The sequence below is a fragment of the Biomphalaria glabrata genome, chromosome 11, assembly GCF_947242115.1.
Source record: "Biomphalaria glabrata chromosome 11, xgBioGlab47.1, whole genome shotgun sequence".
NCBI classification, from domain to species: Eukaryota; Metazoa; Mollusca; class Gastropoda; family Planorbidae; genus Biomphalaria; species Biomphalaria glabrata.
The window spans coordinates 19,481,235-19,504,759 of NC_074721.1; the positions used below are offsets into that span (position 1 = coordinate 19,481,235).

Sequence of the window (23,525 nt, forward strand, 5' to 3'; positions counted from 1 at the left end):
TTTCACTACCTTTACTATTTTAACTATGAACAGACCTTGTTTTTAATAATGGAACTAAATAAAATTTAGCCCTCCTGTATGAAGGGAGAGTAACCTTTTAGGGATTACGGGCACGACATGATCTAAATTGTGCCGATTTGCCAAAAAAACTCAAAACTAAAACTCATTCTATACTTTATAGTGAAAAACTCCAATTCTAATAAAAGTCAATTATTTAAAATTACATATGGATCTAGTTAGCATTTCATTCCTTCTTAACGTTTTCCTTAATTCTTAGCACGTTACACTGATATAGACAACAAGGGATCTATTCATGAGTTCCTAGAATATCAAACTTCCCATTTTTACAATTTGCAGTGATCTAATACAAAAAATATTTTAGATAAATTTAGTTGTAGCACAGTTCCCAGTTTTCATTTGCTTATATATCAATCTATGTATATAATTTTTTTCTTGGCTCAACAGTTTGGACACGCAAGAAGAAGTAAAGGAAAGATCACTCTTTTATTTCTGCAAGTCGGACTAACTAGAGTTACCCTACAAACAAACAAAAAGGGGAGGAGAACAAGTAGTTTTCACCCATCACAAAATAGCAGACTTAACCTTTGTGACCAAGAAGTCATGGAACGATCACTCTTTTTTTTCTACCCCATGTAGTTTTAGCAGCGAAAAAAAGAGGGAAGAGGGGAGGAGAACAAGTAATCTACTCTGTATTCACCCGTCAATAAAAAGCAGGGCTGGACTGAACCATTTTGGGGCTCTATGCGAAACGGATTTTGCGTGGCCAAGTTTGGGTAGGGATACGGATAATAAGTGAAATTTAAGAGTTTGTATTAGAAAATAAATTTGTCTTTGCATTGTATTCATTCTTTTCTACGTACAGAATTACTTGACGAGCCTTGCGTGTAGCGAAGTCATACAGTATGTCATAATAATTCTATTTCCTACATAGATCACGCTCAATAGCAAGAATTATCAAATGTTACAATCTATCTACGAGTATTATTGACCCTAAGTTATTCTTCATTAGTTTCAGGCGCGAGAAGCTTCTTTTACCAGGTTCCAAAAATACGAGATAATGCCGTTTTTATATCGCTGAAGGATTGGTGTTTTCCATATTGAATGACATTCCCAAAATGACAATTTGTGTCTATATATTTCAAGAGATTTGTATGAGTTTTCTAAAGATTTTAATAATTTCCTAATATTTCCAGGACTTTTTCGTATATTTTGCAATTTCAGGAGATTTCCAGGAGCTCCTTGTAAATCAGGAGGCTACGGGAATTTTTTTATAAGTTAAAAATGGTTTAATTTAATACTTTACACCTAGAATTAGCGCGGGTCCTTTGAAAGTGCGGGGCCCACAGCGGTCGCATAGGTTGCATTGGCCTAAGGCCATCCTTGCAAAATAACGGTGTATGCTACGCCGTACGTCGACTAGTGTACAATATTTTGGTAATCTAATTTTACCTAATGAATGAAAGCTAGTCCATTTAGGGTTTTGTTTCACTTAAAAAGGCAGAACTGGCCATTACAATTACACGTGGGACATTTGAGGTAAACACTGTGCATGTAAGTCTGTTCAGGGCGTGGTCGTCAATATTTAATATGACGTCCAGTCGTGGACTTTTTTTTTTCTTTCCCAAAATTTGTAAACAAAACAATAGATGAAAGTCATGAGAAATAGGACCGTTGAAACGTAGAGAAAAGTTGCGTTTTGTGAAACGTCTTCTTTTGAGTCGCTATTGTTGCAGGCACAATTCGGGAAAACAGTATTGAAAGTTATAGGCTCGCTTTAGAAAATGAAACAATGTCTCTTATTTAAAACATGTGAATTCTTTAGTGTCTTCTGACTGGATTGATATTTCAACATAGATTTAACCAAGAAAACAACCTAGAGTAGAGGAGGAAGGGTAGAGCCATGATAAGCGCACTTTTAAAGATGTGCAACAAGATCTGGTAGTCAAGTGAATGGCCCAAGCCCTAGACCTAATCTCTCATAAACACTCTTCTAAAAAAAGAAGCAATTTACAACTCTGTCAAAACTAAGGCACCATCAGCTCATAAGTCATCCCAGCAAAGAACTGTTATATAAATCGGCTAAAAGCAAAAGCAGACAAAATTATATCAGAAAAACAAGCGGGTTTTAGACAAGGTCGTAGCACAAAGTAACAAAGTCTAAAACCTCAGAATATTCTGTTACAAATACCTCCTATGCCTAAATAATCTTTGCTATGTTTTTATTAATTTCAAGAAGGCTTTCGATCGAGTATGGCATGAGCATTCTGGGTATAAGTACTACATATATAAAAATATAATAAAAATAATCCAGAACCTCTACAAAGAGATCACTAGTGCAATGTACAAGGCTTACTACTCTCACCAACACTTTTCAAAATCGGAAGAGGCTTTCGATGGCTATTATGGGACTGTAAGCATTAGAGGAAAGTCATGAGAAACATGAATTATAACTTGCGCTTTGCAGATGAAATAGAAGGCCTAGGGTTAGCTTAGAAGAAAAACTTGCGGAATAGTTAATGCGCATAGACAAAGCTTCCGCAGCATATATATGCAAATGCCAAAAATAAACAACAACAAACAAATTATGACCAATAGCCAACAGGGCTTTAAAAAAGGCAATAGCATTGGAGGTTAAAAGCTGAAATATGTCAGGCGTTTCAAATTCCTCGTAGCAATCGTCTCAGACCAGGGAACGAAACCTTAACTGCTGGCCCGAATCGCACAGACAACGGCTACACTTGCAAAACTAAAAAACAAATGTAAAAACAAAGGCATAGCCCTCGACAGCAAAATCAGTCTGATGCGGTCCCTAGTAATGGCCACATTTTTATATGCTAGCGACAGGGTTACTACAGCAATCGGACACCACGATGACCCGCCAACTACTAGTTAAAAAAAACGCAAACTATAATTATATGGTCATATTACAAGGTCTTCGTGAATTGCAAAGACCTTCCTTCAATGAACAGTACCAAGCGAAAGAAGAAGAGGCAGACAGAGAAAGCGATGGGAAGACAACATAAAAGAATGGACGGACCAGCCTTTGAAAGAGGTTATATCCAAGAAAAAAGTCAGAGGAATGGAGAAAGATGGTTGACAAATCTTGCGCGGTGCCCCAACGGTCCAACAGACTAAGGGATAGATGAAGAGAGGTGATGAAAACAAACACAATACAAAAAAAAAAACATATTTTTTTCTTTCCGTTTGAAAAGTAACTTGACCGCCCCCCCCCCCCCAATTGCCTGGACGTTGCGCCCTCCCCCAGCCAAAAAGCTAGACCCACAGATGCAGTAACGCTTAAACAGGCAAAAGTGTTGTTGGTGTAATAATGCAGTTGATGTAATGTCAGGAGAATCATTACATAACAACTATTTCAAACTCGTGCATTAATTGGTGTACAATGGTAGTACTACACATATATGACAGGAACTAAATTATTCATTTTAGGTCCTGAGACTACAGTTATTGGTGACACGCTACGTAAGTAGCATTAAGACATGGACAGTAGTCCTTTCCCTATGTTATTTTTGGTGTTGTTGTTGTCTTCTTAAATCAAGGAATGTTGAAATTACATTATTTTATCTTATAAAATACAGACGTTACTTTAAAAAAAAAGAAGAAAATTATATCCTAAGCGTCATGCATTTAGTCATGCATATTAACCAATGATTTAAATTAAGCCAAGTCACTGGTTTTCCTGGCTAGCTCAGGCAACCCATTCCATGCTCTAATAGCACTAGGGAAGAAGGAGTATTTGTACAAATTTGTCCTAGCATATGGAAGAGAGGAATGTGTCTTTATCTTTGTGTCTTTCTGAGTATTTTAATAAATTTTGTTTTTTATTTGAAGATTATTGTAGAATATTTGTGTTACACAAATAACAAACTAGTACTAAGAGGGAAGACATATTAGGAACCCCATTTATTACGTAAACACAATCGGTGTTGCACTGATGCACTAGTGTGCAAATGTATACATAATGCCAATATGTTACATCCATAGACTTATATATACTATATCTAGGTTGGACATGGAGATTTTTCAACACTACAAAAAATGTGAAAATCTTTTAGAAAGGTTGATCAAGGCGTTGTTTTGTAAAGTAGTTAAAAGATGTAATGTTATTTTTTTCAACTCTAACCTATGTAACATATAATTTAATTTTTAGATCTAGATCTAGTAATTGAAAATCAAACATACGAGTACTCTCGTCTCATGATTATTATTTTGTAATTTTTAGATACAAAATCTAGAAAGATCTAGGTAATCAATCTATTTAAATGTACATAAGGTGATTTAAATCAACATGAATTATTTCCATCTAGGATTTTTAAAATATTATCTAAATGGAAACAAACAGGAAATGGATAAGAATTTATTTACGGTTTCCAGTCTAGATATAATATATAGGTCTATGGTTACATCTCTCTTCTTTAATTAAGAAAATCTATTTCTCAGAATAACTAAAAAAACTAGCCAACTAAATTGTCAATTCATTTAATCACAAATAAAGTGTCTTGGGTTTGTTAACTATTCTGCCTGAGCGTGTTACGTAAGGTTCATGTGGTCTAGATGTGTTAGAAGAAACAGTGTGTAGTGGCGGATCTACATCTAGTGTAGTTTGTAATCTTAGACTCTCTAGATAGTGTGGTTCGAGTTGTTCTGAGATGTCATCTGGAAAGTCTCTTGAAGCTCACTGTGGGCCGCTATCTGACCTTAACCTTCTATGTATTCCATGGCATGCGAGTATACTCTTCATTTTTTCAATCATATCTGATGTAGATTTCTGTGACAGTTCTTTGACATCAATAAACTTTGAGAAGTAGTCAACTAGAAGCACATACGTTTTCCCCTCAAAGTTAAACAGATCACACCCAACCATGCTGTATGGAAGGTCTGGTGTCTTGATAGGTATTAGCGGTTCTGACACATTTTGATTCTGATGTTCAGCACACCAGCTACAATCCCTAACTGTCACTTAAATGTCTGCATTCATGCCTGGCCAAATATGATTTCTCTGGCTCTCTGCTTACACTTGACTATTCCTAAGTGAGATTTGTGAATCAGCTTTAGTATGTATTTAAGTAAGCTTGGTAGCATGACCTTTGTATATAATACCATTCGAAGTTGATAGCTGGTCTCTTGAATTCCAATATGGCCTGACTTCTGTTGGAGTCTCGCTTCTGGCCAACCAGTCATAATTTTTTTCCGAAGCATTGAAAGTTCTTTGCAAGTACAGTCTTGAATTTCACTGTATTTCGAATCACTTACAGAGATCATATGCACTGAATCATCTGTAAATTCACATCTCTGCGTATCAGTTCGATGTAGTAGTCCTAAGAATTCTGCTGTGTCCCCACTCAAAATGTTCTCTTGATTAATGTCTACTAGTTCAAAAATTGATTTCACCTCTTGTGTACTATTCTTCAAAGGTAGCACTACTGCTCATAAAGTCTTAATGGCATGATTACTGTAAGACTTGAGTGACTTTGCTAAATAAATTTTACTTTGTTTTTGAGCTTTTCAAACTCTGACTTGACAAGAATGTTACACCTTGCACCAGTGTCAATTCGGAAAATTAATATCTTGCCATGCACGACTAGTTTTACAGTCCACTTGTCTTCAACGACATTGATTTTCTCAATTTTACAATTTTTATACTGGATACTTGCAGTGCTAATAGGTAGAATATTTTCATCACTGTGGCTGTCATCTTCTACAAGATTGACGTTGCGCCTTTTTCTGCACATTTGAAACCAGTGGTTTTTCTTTTTGCAGAAATTGCATGTGATTTCTATTGCTGGACATTTTCCCTTTTTGTGGTTGTTGCCGCATTTACTACACAATTTATCTGAGTTGTCTTTAGACTTGTGCATGAGTACATTGTGTGACTGTCTCTTGATTGCTATAACTTCTTGGCCCCTAAACATTAATACTTGGCTTTGTGACATCTCATATTGTTGCTAAGGGTCAACTTCTGTCCCTGATCAAGTAATCTTAACTGTACCTTTCGTTTATGACTCCACTAATAATCAAATCAATAAGCATATCGTCTGGGTTGTCAGACTCACAGTCCATAAAGAGAAGCTTTAGATCTTTAACAAAGTTATCAAAACTTTCTCCTTCTACCTGCTTTCTCTGATGTATTCTAAATCTAGACACACTTTTATTTTGTCTTGGCCTTATGTAGTCTTCTATTTTCTTTAATGGCAATTGCAGATCTCCCTCTTCACTATCAGTAATATAGAGTTTTGTAAACTTCGCGGCCCTGTTGAGCTATCCTAAAGGCTTTCTAAATTTAGTGATTTTACTAAAGATGTTACTCTAGCCAAATGTTAATATGCGTTTGTTATGACGCTCACTGCTCTATTTTATGTCTGTTCCAGTTTCTTAATGTTTTCTTGAGTTGAGGGGTCCCAAACAGAAGATGCATATTCTATTATTGGCCTAACCAAGGTTAAATAACATTTTAGTTTTATGTTCTTATTTGATTTATACAAACTTCTATAATGAACCCTAATCTATTGTTTGATTTCTTTAAAGTTTCATCAATATGGAGATTCCATGACAGTTTTTCATTTATTATAACACCTAGGTATTTTGCGCTTTTAGTCTGTGTTACTGGTTTACCAAAATAAGATAAGTGGAATTTATTTGTTTTAGTTTTTTTCTGTATCTTTGTTAAAACCTTGCAAAAATCTAATAAGATAGCATCTATTTGCTCACTATTTTTTAAACCTTTTCAAAAAATCAATTATTCCTATTAGTTGCCAACTAAATTCATATTCATAAGTACCTAGGTGCATTATTTTGCTATTAAAAAGTTTTATTTCAAAAACCTATTGTGCTATTCTTACTGACTTAGACCTTCCCGCGCCGTTCGGCGCATTTGCCAACAAGTCGTTTCCACAAAAATCTGTCACTGGTAATGTCTGAAGCCTCTTCCCACCTGCTCAGAGGACCTCCATGAATGTGTGGCGCCAAGTTGTACTAGGATGTCATCGCAACTCTTATTATGTGTAATTCATTTTGTCGGAGAACATATCCCGCAAACCCTATGCGACGCTCTGTCACAATCTTACTAGGAAGTCGACTCCCAGTTCGGCATAGGATTTCCTTGAATGAGACCCGACCTCTATAACTGACTCCTAAAATCTGTCTTAGCCATCTTTGTTGAGCCACATTTAGTGTTTTTCAATTTCCAAAGGTATGAATGTGCAACCTCTGTTAAATACGCTCTTAGAATTAGGTGACTGTAGTTTGCTTTAAATGTTAAATCGAAAAGGGAAGTTTTATCGTCAAAAAAACCTGTTGGGGGTTTTAAGTTCAAAATCCCATTTAGCTACGGTCATAGAATTCGGTAACTAGAGTTTCCTTTAGAATAAATTTAAGGATAGAGGTTTTCCACCTCAAAACGCTCTGTAGGGGGATTTTAAACTCAAAACCATCTGGAGGAGTTTTAAGCTTTAAAAAAAAGCCTTATGTAGGAGAGGGGTTTAAACTCAAAACCCCCAATTAGCCTGGCTACGCTCAAATAACTTTAGTGTGTGCTTTTTTATTTTGAAGAGGTATTTTTTTAGCATCTAACCCCTCTGAAGGGGGGTTTAAACTCAAAACCCCTTTGGCAACGCTAATAACTTTTTGAGTGCGTAATTTGCTTTTTTTACATTGAAAATGTATTTTTTAGCTTCAAACCCCGCTGGCGGGGGATTTAAACTCAAAACCCCTTTGGCTACGCTCATACCTTCAAACCCCGTTGAAGGGGGGTCTAAACTCAAAACTGAGTAAAAACCCATTTAGCTACTCCCATAACATTTTGAGTGCGTAATTTGCTTTTTTTTTATATTGAAGAGGTATTTGTTAGCTTCAAACCCTACTGAAGGGGGGGGAGGGGAAATCAAAACCCCTTGTGTGTAATTTGTTGGGTTTTTTATATTGAAGAGGAGGTTTATCGTAAATTTTGGAGGGGGTTTTAAAATCAAAATCTTCCTTAACTGTGCTCTCGGAACTTGGGGATAGTCGTTTTCATTTTTTTTGTTTTATATAATAGGGGGATTTAACTGCAAAAACCCCTGGTAGGGGGTTTTAAACTCTAAACCCCCCTGTACGGGTTTTAAACTCAAAACCCTCATGTAGAGGGTTTTAAACTCAAAAACCCCTGGTAGAGGGTTTTTATCTCAAAACCCTATTGGCTGTGCTGGGGCAAGTGATGGTTTAGTATTAAAATCGCACCTAAAATTAACAAAATTAAAGCAAAAAATCAGTCACTAATTTCCGATCCGATATATATATAATTAATATGAAAAGAATTATTCTAAGTATCGGACAAGAAAAATAAGGTAACTCTATCTTTAAATAATGGTTAAAGTTCTTAAAATGTATACATCTCCAGAGATCTTAACGTGAGCACAGTACACCAGAACTAGCACACGACTCTAGCGTTTTAATTTAGAATACTACATTGAATAATATATATTTGTTTGTGATACGCGAACATGTGTTTACATACTTGTATTTGTAATTACTGATTTATATTGACGTAATATATTTTTAGAACGTTTATATTCGCTTTATCTTTAGGAACTACAGCGATGTCAGAAGAAAGTACGCATCAAACTACTAAGGGGACAATGGTTGAGGAAACATCGACTCAAGGGTTAACAAACACAGATACAAGCACTGAAGAAATCACTAAGGAAATAAATACACCAGCCATAATATCAACATCAAAAAGCTTGACAGAGATGACTTCTCAAGACACAGCAATCTCTGAAAAAAATGTCGAAACAACCTATCCAGGAACACGCACTCAGGAAATAACCACTACAGAAGCAATCACAACAGAAACAAGCACTCCAGAAATAAGCCCTCCAATAACATTTCCTCCAGAAACAGTCACTCTAGAGACAATTGTTCCAGAAATAAGCACTGAAGAAACGAGTAATACAGAAAAATCAGCATTAGAAACAAGCGCCGCAGAAACTACCACTTTAGATTCAAGCACTTCAGAAACAACGACTTCAGAAACAAGCACCTCAGAAACAACGACTTCAGAAACAAGCACCTCAGAAACAACCTCTTCAGAATCAAGCACCCCAGAAACAACCTCTTCAGAATCAAGCATCCCAGAAACAACCTCTTCAGAAACTAGCACCCCAACAACGACTTCAGAAATAAACACAACAGATTTAACAAGTCTGGAGACAATTTCTTTTGACACAATTTCTATGGAAACAGATATTCCAGAGATGACCACTTCAGATGCTTCAGAAGTAGCCACTACAGTGAAACATATGTCTGAAATCACTAACCAAACTACAACCCCAGAAAATATTTATAAAGAAACAACATTAGAATCAAGCACTTCCGAAACCACAACATTAGAATCAACAACTTTTGAAACAACAATAGATACAAGCAATTCAAAACCAACTACAACAGAAACAGTTGTTACTGAAATGACTAATGAAAGAGATGCTACAGACTCCATCACTTATGAACCAACCTACTGCAAAGAGAGCATTGAAACAACTTGTCCCGAAATAAGACCATCAGAAACAAAGGCAGAAACAGAAGAAACAACAATGCTGGTCATTACTACTCCTAAAACATCCCAGGCAGAAACAACGACTCATGAGACCACCCCTCATGAAACAACGACTCATGAAACTACTATTCATGAAACAACGACTCATGAAACTACTATTCATGAAACAACGACTCATGAGACCACCCCTCATGAAACAACGACTCATGAAACAACATCTCCAGAAAAATCAAACCCTCAAGAGATGTCAACTAAAACTACAATGGCAACAACCACTTCTGAATCAACCACTGCGGAAAAAACTACAGAAACAACTACAACAGAATTAACTACTGAGACATCTACACATGATACAACCACTTCATCAACCACTCCATCAACCATCTCTATAGAAACAACTTTGAAAACCAGTACGAAAACATCCACCACAACTTCTCCAGAAACAATAACTCCTCCTAGTACTACTAAAGCAGAAATTTCCACAATTGAAACCACCACTTTGGAGATACCTAGAGATCATAAAGGTTAGTTTGACCAAATAATGAGAAACTACACACAATGCTCTAATGCTAAGCACCTGCAGACCTTTAGGGAATGGGAAAGTAGGGGTGATCATCTTCCCCACTCGACGGCCCCACCTTGGAAGGGAGTATGCGGGCGAATATTAGTAGAGAAGTCACACAATTTTAAATTAATTCTTATGTTAAAAATATATATTTATTATTAATTTAACAAATTTTTAGATTATGTCGCTCCCCCCTCTCTAGTATTGTCGGCCGATTTAGTGGCACTGGGGGGGGGGGGTATTTCATATATTCTGCCCTCACACAACGTAAAATAAAGTGGTCGATTCCAAGTGGGACTGTGGGAGGGGTGATAGATGCAATTGCACCTCTTACTAGCGCCCCACCTCCCCCCGGACAGACCATTACACTTTCTTACGTATTTTAATGAAGGAATTAAAAAAACTTTTGTAAAAAAAAAATGCACTAATACAAGTTATCTGAGCTATAATAATATTAAATTCTTTTTTAAAGTCGTCCCACCCTTTATTCTCTAATGTCTTTTGCGATCTTTAGCGTTAATTATAAAATGGCAGAGGACTTTTAGATGATTAATCGTTTTTACTCTACCGCCCTCTCCATCCTCCCCCCCCCCTTTTTCGCCTAAATCATGACTGTTAAAACAGAAAAATCAAATATGGGCGACAGATTTATGTTAGAAAATAGTTTTCTCTGGCATGAAATTGTCATATAAAGTACAATAAGCCATACACGCATGATTGCTAAGGTGTATCAACAAGATAAATTAAGAATATTTATGTAAAGAAAGGTTTTCTCTCAGCCTATTGGAGGTCTTTCTTTGCCGTTAATTTTTTACATTTTTTTTTAGTTTTAGAAATCTGCGTTTTTTTTTTCAACACCTCTAAACCAGCAAGAAGTGTTGGCTACTCCATTATCTGTTTATCTGCCGTTATCTGTTCATAAGATATTTCTACCTAGTGCAGTGCTCGATTTGTTCAAGACTCGTCTACTTTCTTTTTTTTTTACAAAGCTTACATCAACTCTGTCTGTCTTATATTAACTCACTCTGTCTTATATCAACTCACTCTGTCTGTCTTATATCAACTCACTCTGTCTTATATCAACTCTGTCTGTCTTATATCATCTCTGTCTGTCTTCAATCAACTCACTCTGTCTGTCTTATATCAACTCACACTGTCTGTCTTATATCAACTCAATCTGTCTGTCTTATATCAACTCACTCTGTCTGTCTTCTATCAGCTCACTCTGTCTGTCTTATACAACTCACTCTGTCTGTATATATCAGCTTACTCTGTCTGTCTTATATCAACTCACTCTGTCAGTCTTTTATCAACTCACACTGTCTGTCTTATATCAACTCACTCTCTCTGTCTTATATCTACTCACTCTTTCAGTCTTATATCAACTCACTCTCTCTGTCTGGCAATAAATGTGTACATACATACTATTTCTCCCACACCCAATCTCGGATTTAGCTGAAATTTTTCACAATTTATTTTACCTGACAACACAAGAATCATTTTTAAAAAAAAGTAATTAATTAACTATTGGAAATTAATTATTTTGTATAGTATCTTGAACAAGGTAGAGAAATCGTACATGACAGATGTAGTGGTATAAGTTGAATTAGTCCCCTTGAGGACTCTTATGCTCTATGCGAAGTGTTTGTTATACATCCCAACGATGTCATAAAGACGATCAGGTAAACAGTCAACAGGATACTCCCTGCTTCCCTCTCCCTTTCCCAACTGGTCCAGACAAGAGAGATAGGAACATAACGTTTTGAGGAAGTTCTAGGAACATAGAGCATTGAGGAAGTTCTAGGAACATAACGTTTTGAGGAAGTTCTAGGAACATAGCGCATTGAGGAAGTTCTAGGAACATAGAGCATTGAGGAAGTTCTAGGAACATAACGTTTTGAGGAAGTTCTAGGAACATAGCGCATTGAGGAAGTTCTAGGAACATAGCGCATTGAGGAAGTTCTAGGAACATAGCGCATTGAGGAAGTTCTAGGAACATAGCGCATTGAGGAAGTTCTAGGAACATAGCGCATTGAGGAAGTGATAGGAATATAGAGCATAAAGGAAGTGATAGGAACATAGCGCATTGAGGAAGTGATAGCAATATAGAGCATAAAGGAAGTGTAAGGAACATAGCGCATTGAGGAAGTTCTAGGAACATAGCGTATTGAGAAAGTGATAGGAATATAGAGCATAAAGGAAGTGATAGGAACATAGCGCATTGAGGAAGTTCTAGGAACATAGCGCATTGAGGAGGTTTTAGGAACATAGCGCATTGAGGAAGTGATAGGAACATAGCGCATTGAGGAAGTGATAGGAACATAGAGCATAAAGGAAGTGATAGGAACATAGAGCATTGAGGAAGTTCTAGGAACATAGCGCATTGAAGAAGTGATAGGAACATAACGCATTGAGGAAGTGATAGGAACATAGAGCATAGAGGAAGTGATAGGAACATAGAGCATAAAGGAAGTGATAGGAACGTAGAGCATAAAGGAAGTGATAGGAACATATCGCATTGAGGAAGTGATAGGAACATAGAGCATAGAGGAAGTGATATTATTATAGAGCATTGAGGAAGTGATAGGAATATAACGCATTGAGGAAGTGATAGGAACATAACGCATTGAGGAAGTGATAGGAACATAGAGCATTGAGGAAGTGATAGGAACATAGAGCATAAAGGAAGTGATAGGAACATAGAGCATTGAGGAAGTGATAGGAACATAGAGCATTGAGGAAGTGATAGGAACATAGAGTATAGAGGAAGTGATAGGAACATAGAGCATTGAGGAAGTAATAGGAACATAGAGCATAAAGGAAGTGATAGGAACATAACGCATTGAGGAAGCGATAGGAGCATAGCGCATTGAGGAAGTGATAGGAACATAGCGCATTGAGGAAGTTCTATAAATATAGCGCATTGAGGAAGTTCTAGGAACATAGCGCATTGAGGAAGTGATAGGAATATAGAGCATAAAGGAAGTGATAGGAACATAGCGCATTGAGGAAGTGATAGCAATATAGAGCATAAAGGAAGTGTAAGGAACATAGCGCATTGAGGAAGTTCTAGGAACATAGCGTATTGAGGAAGTGATAGGAATATAGAGCATAAAGGAAGTGATAGGAACATAGCGCATTGAGGAAGTTCTAGGAACATAGCGCATTGAGGAAGTTCTAGGAACATAGAGCATTGAGGAAGTGATAGGAACATAGCGCATTGAGGAAGTGATAGGAACATAGAGCATAAAGGAAGTGATAGGAACATAACGCATTGAGGAAGCGATAGGAGCATAGCGCATTGAGGAAGTGATAGGAACATAGCGCATTGAGGAAGTTCTATAAATATAGCGCATTGAGGAAGTTCTAGGAACATAGCGCATTGAGGAAGTGATAGGAATATAGAGCATAAAGGAAGTGATAGGAACATAGCGCATTGAGGAAGTGATAGCAATATAGAGCATAAAGGAAGTGTAAGGAACATAGCGCATTGAGGAAGTTCTAGGAACATAGCGTATTGAGAAAGTGATAGGAATATAGAGCATAAAGGAAGTGATAGGAACATAGCGCATTGAGGAAGTTCTAGGAACATAGCGCATTGAGGAGGTTTTAGGAACATAGCGCATTGAGGAAGTGATAGGAACATAGCGCATTGAGGAAGTGATAGGAACATAGAGCATAAAGGAAGTGATAGGAACATAGAGCATTGAGGAAGTTCTAGGAACATAGCGCATTGAAGAAGTGATAGGAACATAACGCATTGAGGAAGTGATAGGAACATAGAGCATAGAGGAAGTGATAGGAACATAGAGCATAAAGGAAGTGATAGGAACGTAGAGCATAAAGGAAGTGATAGGAACATATCGCATTGAGGAAGTGATAGGAACATAGAGCATAGAGGAAGTGATATTATTATAGAGCATTGAGGAAGTGATAGGAATATAACGCATTGAGGAAGTGATAGGAACATAACGCATTGAGGAAGTGATAGGAACATAGAGCATTGAGGAAGTGATAGGAACATAGAGCATAAAGGAAGTGATAGGAACATAGAGCATTGAGGAAGTGATAGGAACATAGAGCATTGAGGAAGTGATAGGAACATAGAGTATAGAGGAAGTGATAGGAACATAGAGCATTGAGGAAGTAATAGGAACATAGAGCATAAAGGAAGTGATAGGAACATAACGCATTGAGGAAGCGATAGGAGCATAGCGCATTGAGGAAGTGATAGGAACATAGCGCATTGAGGAAGTTCTATAAATATAGCGCATTGAGGAAGTTCTAGGAACATAGCGCATTGAGGAAGTGATAGGAATATAGAGCATAAAGGAAGTGATAGGAACATAGCGCATTGAGGAAGTGATAGCAATATAGAGCATAAAGGAAGTGTAAGGAACATAGCGCATTGAGGAAGTTCTAGGAACATAGCGTATTGAGGAAGTGATAGGAATATAGAGCATAAAGGAAGTGATAGGAACATAGCGCATTGAGGAAGTTCTAGGAACATAGCGCATTGAGGAAGTTCTAGGAACATAGAGCATTGAGGAAGTGATAGGAACATAGCGCATTGAGGAAGTGATAGGAACATAGAGCATAAAGGAAGTGATAGGAACATAGAGCATTGAGGAAGTTCTAGGAACATAGTGCATTGAGGAAGTGATAGGAACATAACGCATTGAGGAAGTGATAGGAACATAGAGCATAGAGGAAGTGATAGGAACATAGAGCATAAAGGAAGTGATAGGAACATAGAGCATAGAGGAAGTGATAGGAACATAGAGCATAGAGGAAGTGATAGGAACATAGAGCATAAAGGAAGTGATAGGAACATAGAGCATAGAGGAAGTGATAGGAACATAGCGCATTGAGGAAGTGATAGGAATATAGAGCATAAAGGAAGTGATAGGAACATAGAGCATAGAGGAAGTGATAGGATTATAGAGCATTGAGGAAGTGATAGGAACATAACGCATTGAGGAAGTGATAGGAACATAGAGTATAGAGGAAGTGATAGGAACATAGAGCATTGAGGGAGTGATAGGAACATAGAGCATAAAGGAAGTGATAGGAACATAGAGCATTGAGGAAGTGATAGGAACATAGAGCATTGAGGAAGTGATAGGAACATAGAGTATAGTGGAAGTGATAGGAACATAGAGCATTGAGGAAGTGATAGGAACATAGAGCATAAAGGAAGTGATAGCAACATAACGCATTGAGGAAGCGATAGGAGCATAGCGCATTGAGGAAGTGATAGGAACAAAGAGCATAAAGGAAGTGATAGAAACATAGAGCATAAAGGAAGTGATAGGAACATAGATCATAGAGGAAGTGATAGGAACATATAGCATTGAGGAAGTGATAGGAACATAGAGCATAGAGGAAGTGATAGGAACATAGAGCATTGAGGAAGTGATAGGAACATAGAGCATAGAGGAAGTGATAGGAACATAGAGCATTGAGGATGTGATAGGAACATAACGCATTGAGGAAGAGATAGGAACATAGCGCATAGAGGAAGTGATAGGAACATAGAGCATTGAGGAAGTGATAGGAACATAGAGCATTGAGGAAGTGATAGGAACATAACGCATTGAGGAAGTGATAGGAACATAACGCATCGAGTAAGAGATAGGAACATAGCGCATTGAGGAAGTGATAGGAACATAGCGCATTGAGGAAGTGATAGGAACATAGAGCATAGAGGAAGTGATAGGAACATAGCGCATTGATCAAGTGATAGGAACATAGCGCATTGAAGAAGTGATAGGAACATAGAGCATTGAGGAAGTTAAAAGCTAAACATAAACAATTGATAAAAATATTTCTAATCGCACATGTATATTATGTCTATGTCTACGTCTATTGTAATTCTATGGTTGATCTCAACTATTTGATACACTTACACTTAAAATAAGTTTTTTTGTTTTAAAAGTGTTTTTGAAATGTATTTCTTGATTTTAATGTTGACAGTTTGAAATTGTTAATTGGATGAAATGACCCCATACTATTTTGTACTGAGAACTAAACGCCACTTTTGTATCTCTACAGTGTGCAAAACCTATGCTGACATAGTGCTCGTAATGGACTCGTCCGGAAGTATTGGTGCTGCCAACTACAAACAGATGCTACAGTTTGCCGTGAGCATCACAGAGAGATTTACTCTCGGTATTGAAGATGTTCAATTCGCTCAGGTCATCTTTGGGGCCAACGCTTACAAGAAATTTGACTTCAACACACACAAGACATTCGAAAGTCTGAAAAAGGTAGTAATAATAACAATTGTAAAAATATGTCTTTATTGTATGTATTGTAATGCATTAATATCATTATTCATAGTCTTGTTAGTTTTTATGTATTGAATATTTTCACACTTAAAGTGAATCACAGTTTTCTGCTCTCTGGCGGACTTCAATGTAAAAATTTCATAATCTGCAGTAATAGAAATCAAAAGCCAAAAGGATATGAAGAAATATGGTGTTAATATAATGGAAGTGAGCTAGTAAAGTTCCCCATTCTGACACTGACATCTATGTCATCAGTTATCATCATCAGCCGTCTTTCCTTTCCCCATCTAACGTATACTATTTTAGCGGGGCGTGCTAAAAAATCCAGAAAGTAGGCCGTTTGGTTCGAAATCCAAGCGCTTTACCACTGGGCCACCGCAGTCCCTGATATAATGGAAATCAGAGAAAAAAGATTTAAAAAAAACCACAAAGTAAAAATTGGGAGAAATTTGGAAATAAATAGAGAAAATTAACAATGCTAACGACGCCATGTTGGAAGACAACTAAGTCACAAATTTGATTGAAAAGTGAATACGTAATTATCTTCTTTTGTAATTACAATATTCAAAATTATAGACAAAAATCTGATAGCTTGATTAGTTCAATATTTATTCAATAAGGAACAATGTTATTATTTAAACAGAAAGCCGGGCCTAAAAACCATAAATGGAATCCAAAGAGAAAAAATAAAAATTTGACCGCAACTGCGTAAAATTGAGAAAACTGTATGATAGCCCATTTCTCTAACACATTCAGTTAAGTACATGCTAACAGTCAGCACCAACAAAAAATAATAAAACAATTTTTAAAAAGCTCATATTAAGAGAACTTGTTTCAATTAGTTTGGATCAATTATGTACTTAAATTTGTAATATATCTTAGACTAATAATAAAACATATAAATAAAAAAAAAAAAAAAAGTGGAATGACCTGAATGTGAACACATGGCTCAAGCCTAATCAGGCTTCTCAAGCCAACACGCTAAGCACACTGCTAGCGAAGAGCTTATGTACATGTAAGATTGTCAAGTTATCTATGCAGACAGATAGAATGGGATGATATAAGCTTTGTACAAAAGCGCATCAGCTAATGATAGTAACGCTAATTGGGAAGTATAATGGGGGCTGACCTGTTTAACTTATTTAAGAGCAACATGAGAACTGACCTGTTTAACTTATTTAAGAGCAACATGAGGACTGGCCTGTTTAACTTATTTAAAAGCAACATGAGGACTGACCTGGTTAACTTATTTAAGAGCAACATGAGGACTGACCTGTTTAACTTATTTAAAAGCAACATGAGGACTGACCAGTTTAACTTATTTAAGAGCAACATGAGGACTGACCTGTTTAACTTATTTAAAAGCAACATGAGGACTGACCAGTTTAACTTATTTAAAAGCAACATGAGGACTGACCTGTTTAACTTATTTAAGAGCAACATGAGAACTGACCTGTTTAACTTATTTAAGAGCAACATGAGGACTGACCTGTTTAACTTATTTAGATTTTTGACCATCCAATCATTTATGAAATTGTCTCATAGCTTCTGTCAAAATTAAATTAGTATTTATAGAATAATAGAGTTTGAAAAGTAAATAGATACAATAAATGATCAATCAGGAACTAATTAAAATAATTTTCTTAACATAAAAATCATTAAAAAAAAAAAAAAAGAGAAACACAGGCCTCTCATAACAAACGCGTTTTTCTTTATTTTTTTGTTTACTTTTAGGCTATCCTTGCTACACCTTACTTGAAACAGTCCACAAGAACTGACAGAGCACTGACCTTTGTACTCAACAGTACAATATTTAAAGAGAGTTCCGGCGCCAGACCCAAAGCAAGAAAAATTATTTTACTCATGACCGACGGAGTGTCAGACTTACCACGACAAAGTAAGTAGAAAATAAAACAGACTATTCTAGGGAAAGTAAGAGGAAATAGGACTTCCCTAGGTGAAGTAAATAACCAATAAAACAGACTTCCCTTGACAAAGTAGGAAAAAAAACAGACTTCCCTAGACAAAGTAAGTATGAAATAAAACAAACTTTCCTAAGGAAAGTAAGAGGAAATAGAATAGACTTCCTTAGGTGAAGTATATAACCAATAAAACAGACTTCCCTTTACAAAGTAGGAAATAAAACAGACTTCCCTAGACAAAGTAGGAAATAAAACAGACTTCCCTAGACAAAGTAGGAAATAAAACAGACTTCCCTAGACAAAGTAAGTAGGAAATAAAACAGACTTCCCTTGACAAAGTAGAAAATAAAACAGACTTCCCTTGACAAAGTAGGAAAAAAAACAGACTTCCCTAGACAAAGTAAGTATGAAATAAAACAAACTTTCCTAAGGAAAGTAAGAGGAAATAGAATAGACTTCCTTAGGTGAAGTATATAACCAATAAAACAGACTTCCCTTTACAAAGTAGGAAATAAAACAGACTTCCCTAGACAAAGTAGGAAATAAAACAGACTTCCCTAGACAAAGTAGGAAATAAAACAGACTTCCCTAGACAAAGTAAGTAGGAAATAAAACAGACTTCCCTTGACAAAGTAGAAAATAAAACAGACTTCCCTTGACAAAGTAGGAAATAAAACAGACTTCCCTAGACAAAGTAAGTAAGAAATAAAACAGACTTCCCTAGACAAAGTAAGTAGGAAATAAAACAGACTTTCCTTGACAAAGTAGAAAATAAAACAGACTTCCCTTGACAAAGTAGGAAATAAAACAGACTTCCCTTGACAAAGTAGGAAATAAAACAGACTTCCCTTGACAAAGTAAAAAATAAAACAGACTTCCCTTGACAAAGTAGGAAACAAAACAGACTTCCCTTGACAAAGTAGGAAATAAAACAGACTTCCCTTGACAAAGTAGAAAATAAAACAGACTTCCCTTGACAAAGTAAAAAATAAAACAGACTTCCCTTGACAAAGTAGGAAACAAAACAGACTTCCCTTGACAAAGTAGGAAACAAAACAGACTTCCCTTGACAAAGTAGGAAATAAAACAAAGCTGAAGTCTGGATCTTTTAACTATTTACAGGGAACTAAAGGACGGGTTCAAATGTCGATTTTCTTTTAAGTTGACTAAATACAACAAAATAGAAAAGATGCCACATTAAGCTATTATTAGAAGAATCTAGTATGTCTTATGATTAGTTCATGCTTAAAAGAAATGTATGCTTTTTAAATTGATAGCTATCCCCCATGCATGCAAACCTCCTGTTGACTTACAGATAGCAATGCATTTTTCGGAAAACCCTAATTCATGACTCAAGAGTTGGCCAAATTTAACACTTGCAAGAACTCCAAACATTTTTTAAATGGAAAATCACCTTCCTGTTGATTAGAAAGTTTATATTGGGGGAGACCAATGGTCACATTAGGCCTAAACACTCCCATGTGACATAACAACCTGTGGTCAGTTGCTCGAAAGCTTTCATACATACCTACACGCTGATTACCTTTCAGATTTGTTTTCATGAAAAAATGTCAGTTCTTATGTCTTGTTTACGAATACATAGAGAACAGAATTACAATAAAAACAAGTGTCAAAACTAAACGCTATGAAATGTATGCTATTATAACCAACTATTTACTAATACAATAAAACAAATGATTGTATCTCCATTTAGCTTTGCAAGCTGCACAGCAAGTGAAAGACAGTAATATAGACATCATAGCCGTTGGTATAGCGGATGCTCTAGAGGAAGAGCTACGACACATGGCGTCTTCCTCACAAGATGTGTTTATGTCTAAATCCTTTGAGGATCTGAAGTATATAACAGACAAAGTAACAGACAGAGCTTGCATTAGTAAGTGAACCATTTGTACACCTTATTTATAGTTACTAAATCTAGCAATGGAACCAAGATGCTACAGACAGAGCTTGTATTAGTAAGTGAACCATTTGTACACCTTATTTATAGTTACTAAATCTAGCAATGGAACCAAGATGCTACAGACAGAGCTTGTATTAGTAAGTGAACCATTTGTACACCTTATTTATAGTTACTAAATCTAGCAATGGAACTAAGATGCCACAGAAAGATTCTAAGTGTCAATTACGAAGACCGCATCACGAAAGAAGAAATAAGAAACAGGATTAATACAGCTATTGGATCCCACGATGACCTGCTAACCACTGTGAACAAACGTCAACTCAAACTCTATGGCCACATCACAATTTCCTCAGGGCTTGCAATGACCTTCCTTCTGGAAACAGTACTAAGAGGAAGAAGAGGAAGACAGAGAAAGCGATGGGAAGACAACATCAAAGAATGGACAGGCCTGTCAGTTAACGAAATTCTATCCAAGGCATAGGAAAGAGAGGAATGAAGAAAGACGGTTGACAGTTCCTGTGTGGTGCCCCAACTGACTAATAAATATGTGAAGATGAAGGTGAAACCTAGTGCACCAGAAAGCCACAGAAAAGACGTTTCTATTAGACTTGTTACACAATTGTTTTCAATTGTTGCAAAAATCGATTTTATGTCTTAAAGTGCCAACTTTTTTTATGTTGGACACATTTCTTCTTTTTTTTTTTCAGGCATTCTTTAACATGTACTTAACTCTTGGAGAAAAGTGTCACTATTAGGATTGTGTAGCTCAGTCATGAATAGTAGTAAAAAAGGGCTGGATTTACGTCAGTGCAGCCCTTGCCACCACCACAAAAAATAAGGATTAAATGTTCAACGCAAAAAACAAAACAAGAAAAACATTAAAGAATATTGTTTTTTAAAAAACAATCGCTCCTTTATACAACTTGTGGAACAACTTTTTTTTTCTCTTAATAATAATTGAATGTTAGATTTAAAAAAATGAAAATTGTTTACCCCGCCACCCTAAAAAGAATCATGGCTAAGCAAATCTATAGATACACCAGACATTATAATAGTCCATTGATAGGCCTTTATATCTAGATATAGAAAACGATGCGTAGAATGTTCCTAAACATTAATTTAAACATTTGAATGAATGCGGAAATACCAGAAGACATAGAGCTCATTCAAGATAAATATTGTCTAGTTCTCTAGTCAAAGTTTACATTTATTTCTTTTTGTACTTCCAAAGTTATAACTGTCAAACTAGAATTTTCTCAGTGCGGCCAAGGGGCTAATAATTCTTTTCCCAACGATATACATCAACTGTCTCATTTCTAGCAAAGTCGTTAGGTCGTGTCAATCCAGGTTTTTAGCCCACCCACCCCCACCCTGAATGGTTTATTTCCGCACAAGATTGCTGAGAGGTATTCTAAATGCAAATTAAATGACATGCTTTTAGAAACATTTTTAAATTCATTTTTTATGTTTTTGTTTATAATGAAAAGTTCGAAAGAGATAAAAGACAAAAAAACAATCTGCTAAAGACTTAAATTCTGCTCTACAGTATGAAGTGCTAAAGGTATCCTTAGAATATACTGCTTAATCAAACAATCTGCTGAAGACTTAAATTCTGCTCTACAGTATGAAGTGCTCAAAGTATCCTTAGAATTTACTGCTTAATCTAGGAAATTTAAGCCACAAAAATCTCTTATAAGTTAGATTCATTTGATGAAATTTATATTTACATGATATACATAGACAGTAGATACATTTTTTAATTCTTTACGATTCGGCTTATGCACTAAAATAGAATCTATGTCTCTATTTAGAAGATTATGTACCGGTGTGGCTATTCTCTTCGCAATGTCATATAACATTTCATATTTATTGTTGCATTTCTAAAATGAGTATTATTTGATTGAATAAATAACTTTTATTTTCTTGTCTTTGCAGCGCATTGAAAGGATTATGTCCCCTGGTGTTTCAAGGGGTTTTGTATTAAAAGTAAAAATCTCTCATACTGAAATAAAAAGACTCAAATTCATACTCTATTGTTATGTGTTGATCTGAACTACTCCAATGAAAACGTTAATATGTAAAGATGGTCAATCAATCCGGATTTTAGAAAACAATAAAACTGATTTTTTTTTGGGTTAAGAAAATACCTCCTTTATACAAATTATAGAGTGATTTTTGAAAATACTTAATGAATGTAAGGCTAAAACCAATCCAATACATTTTACACCTCCCAATTCTACCTCGAGAAAGAATCCTGGGTTAACGACTATATAGATCTACTACACTTTAAAATAGTCCAATGGTAGGCCCATAGACATATATATATAGTGTTATAAACCTGGTGGTGGCACAGAGAGGGGTAGTGGTGTGTGTGTAGTCAGCCGACGCAAATCGCCCCAGGCCAGCGCTAGACGAGCGGTCAACCGTGACGAGTTACGACTGTCAGCCGAGTCGAGTGTCAACAGGACAGTTCGGGAAGGATCGCAGCGTCACGAGAGTTGTAGTCATCTGACCACCTAGAAACGTCGAGCGGCGTTCTGTCCGGTTCGAGAAGGCCAGTAGGGACCCTATATAAAGAGCGGAGGTGTCGCAGTCAAGACGGTTCACGAGAGACGGTTCACGAGAGACGGTTCACGAGAGACGGTTCACGAGAGACGGTTCACGAGAGAAGGTTCAGAAAGCGGAGTGACAACATCCCGATCTACAGTTCGTTACAACGGCTAAGTCCGAGACGAGACAGAGAGACCAGTGCAAGAGTTGATACAGCGGAGAGATATTTGTACAGTCTTGTGTTACGTGCTGCCAATTGTACACTATTGGCTGTTATTTATTGACATTAAACTATTACGTTATTTTCAAGCCCTGAGTTGTCAAGTTCTTACAGTTGGTGGTGTCGTTTGGTGCCATTTGCAGCGAGCCTGGATAGGGAGATTCGTAACAATATTATTTCTAGACTACAAATTGGAAATAAATTCTCATCCGCGATAAATTGATTCACAGACCTAAATATATAGAGATTTTTATGTGCATAAACTCTTTTTTAAGCTCTAATGGAAGTCGCCCCTATCAATCTTTTCTGTCTTAGAAAAGTAATAATCTTTAGTTTTCAAAGTTTAGAAATAATGCAAAATTATTTCTAGGATATTTACGCAAATTTATGAAACAAAGCCATTTCCTGTTTGTTTCCATTGAGATAATGTTTAAAAGATCGAAATAATTCATGTAGATTTAAATCATCCCTTATTTACATTTAAATAGA

The 23,525-nt window shown here is 36.3% G+C and overlaps 1 protein-coding gene across 1 annotated transcript in view; it reads left to right on the forward strand.

Annotated features, from left to right (window-relative positions):
- Positions 1-22,292, forward strand: part of LOC106072034 (mucin-5AC-like) — a 97,366-nt gene extending 75,074 nt beyond the window's left edge. The window contains exons 40-44 of the mRNA XM_056003851.1: positions 8,602-10,092; positions 16,188-16,402; positions 18,158-18,320; positions 20,060-20,239; positions 20,974-22,292. Coding sequence (XP_055859826.1) covers positions 8,602-10,092; positions 16,188-16,402; positions 18,158-18,320; positions 20,060-20,239; positions 20,974-20,984 — 2,060 coding nt within the window. The 3' untranslated portion in view covers positions 20,985-22,292. The remainder of the gene's footprint in view (positions 1-8,601; positions 10,093-16,187; positions 16,403-18,157; positions 18,321-20,059; positions 20,240-20,973) is intronic.
- Positions 22,293-23,525: the final 1,233 nt, after the last annotated feature.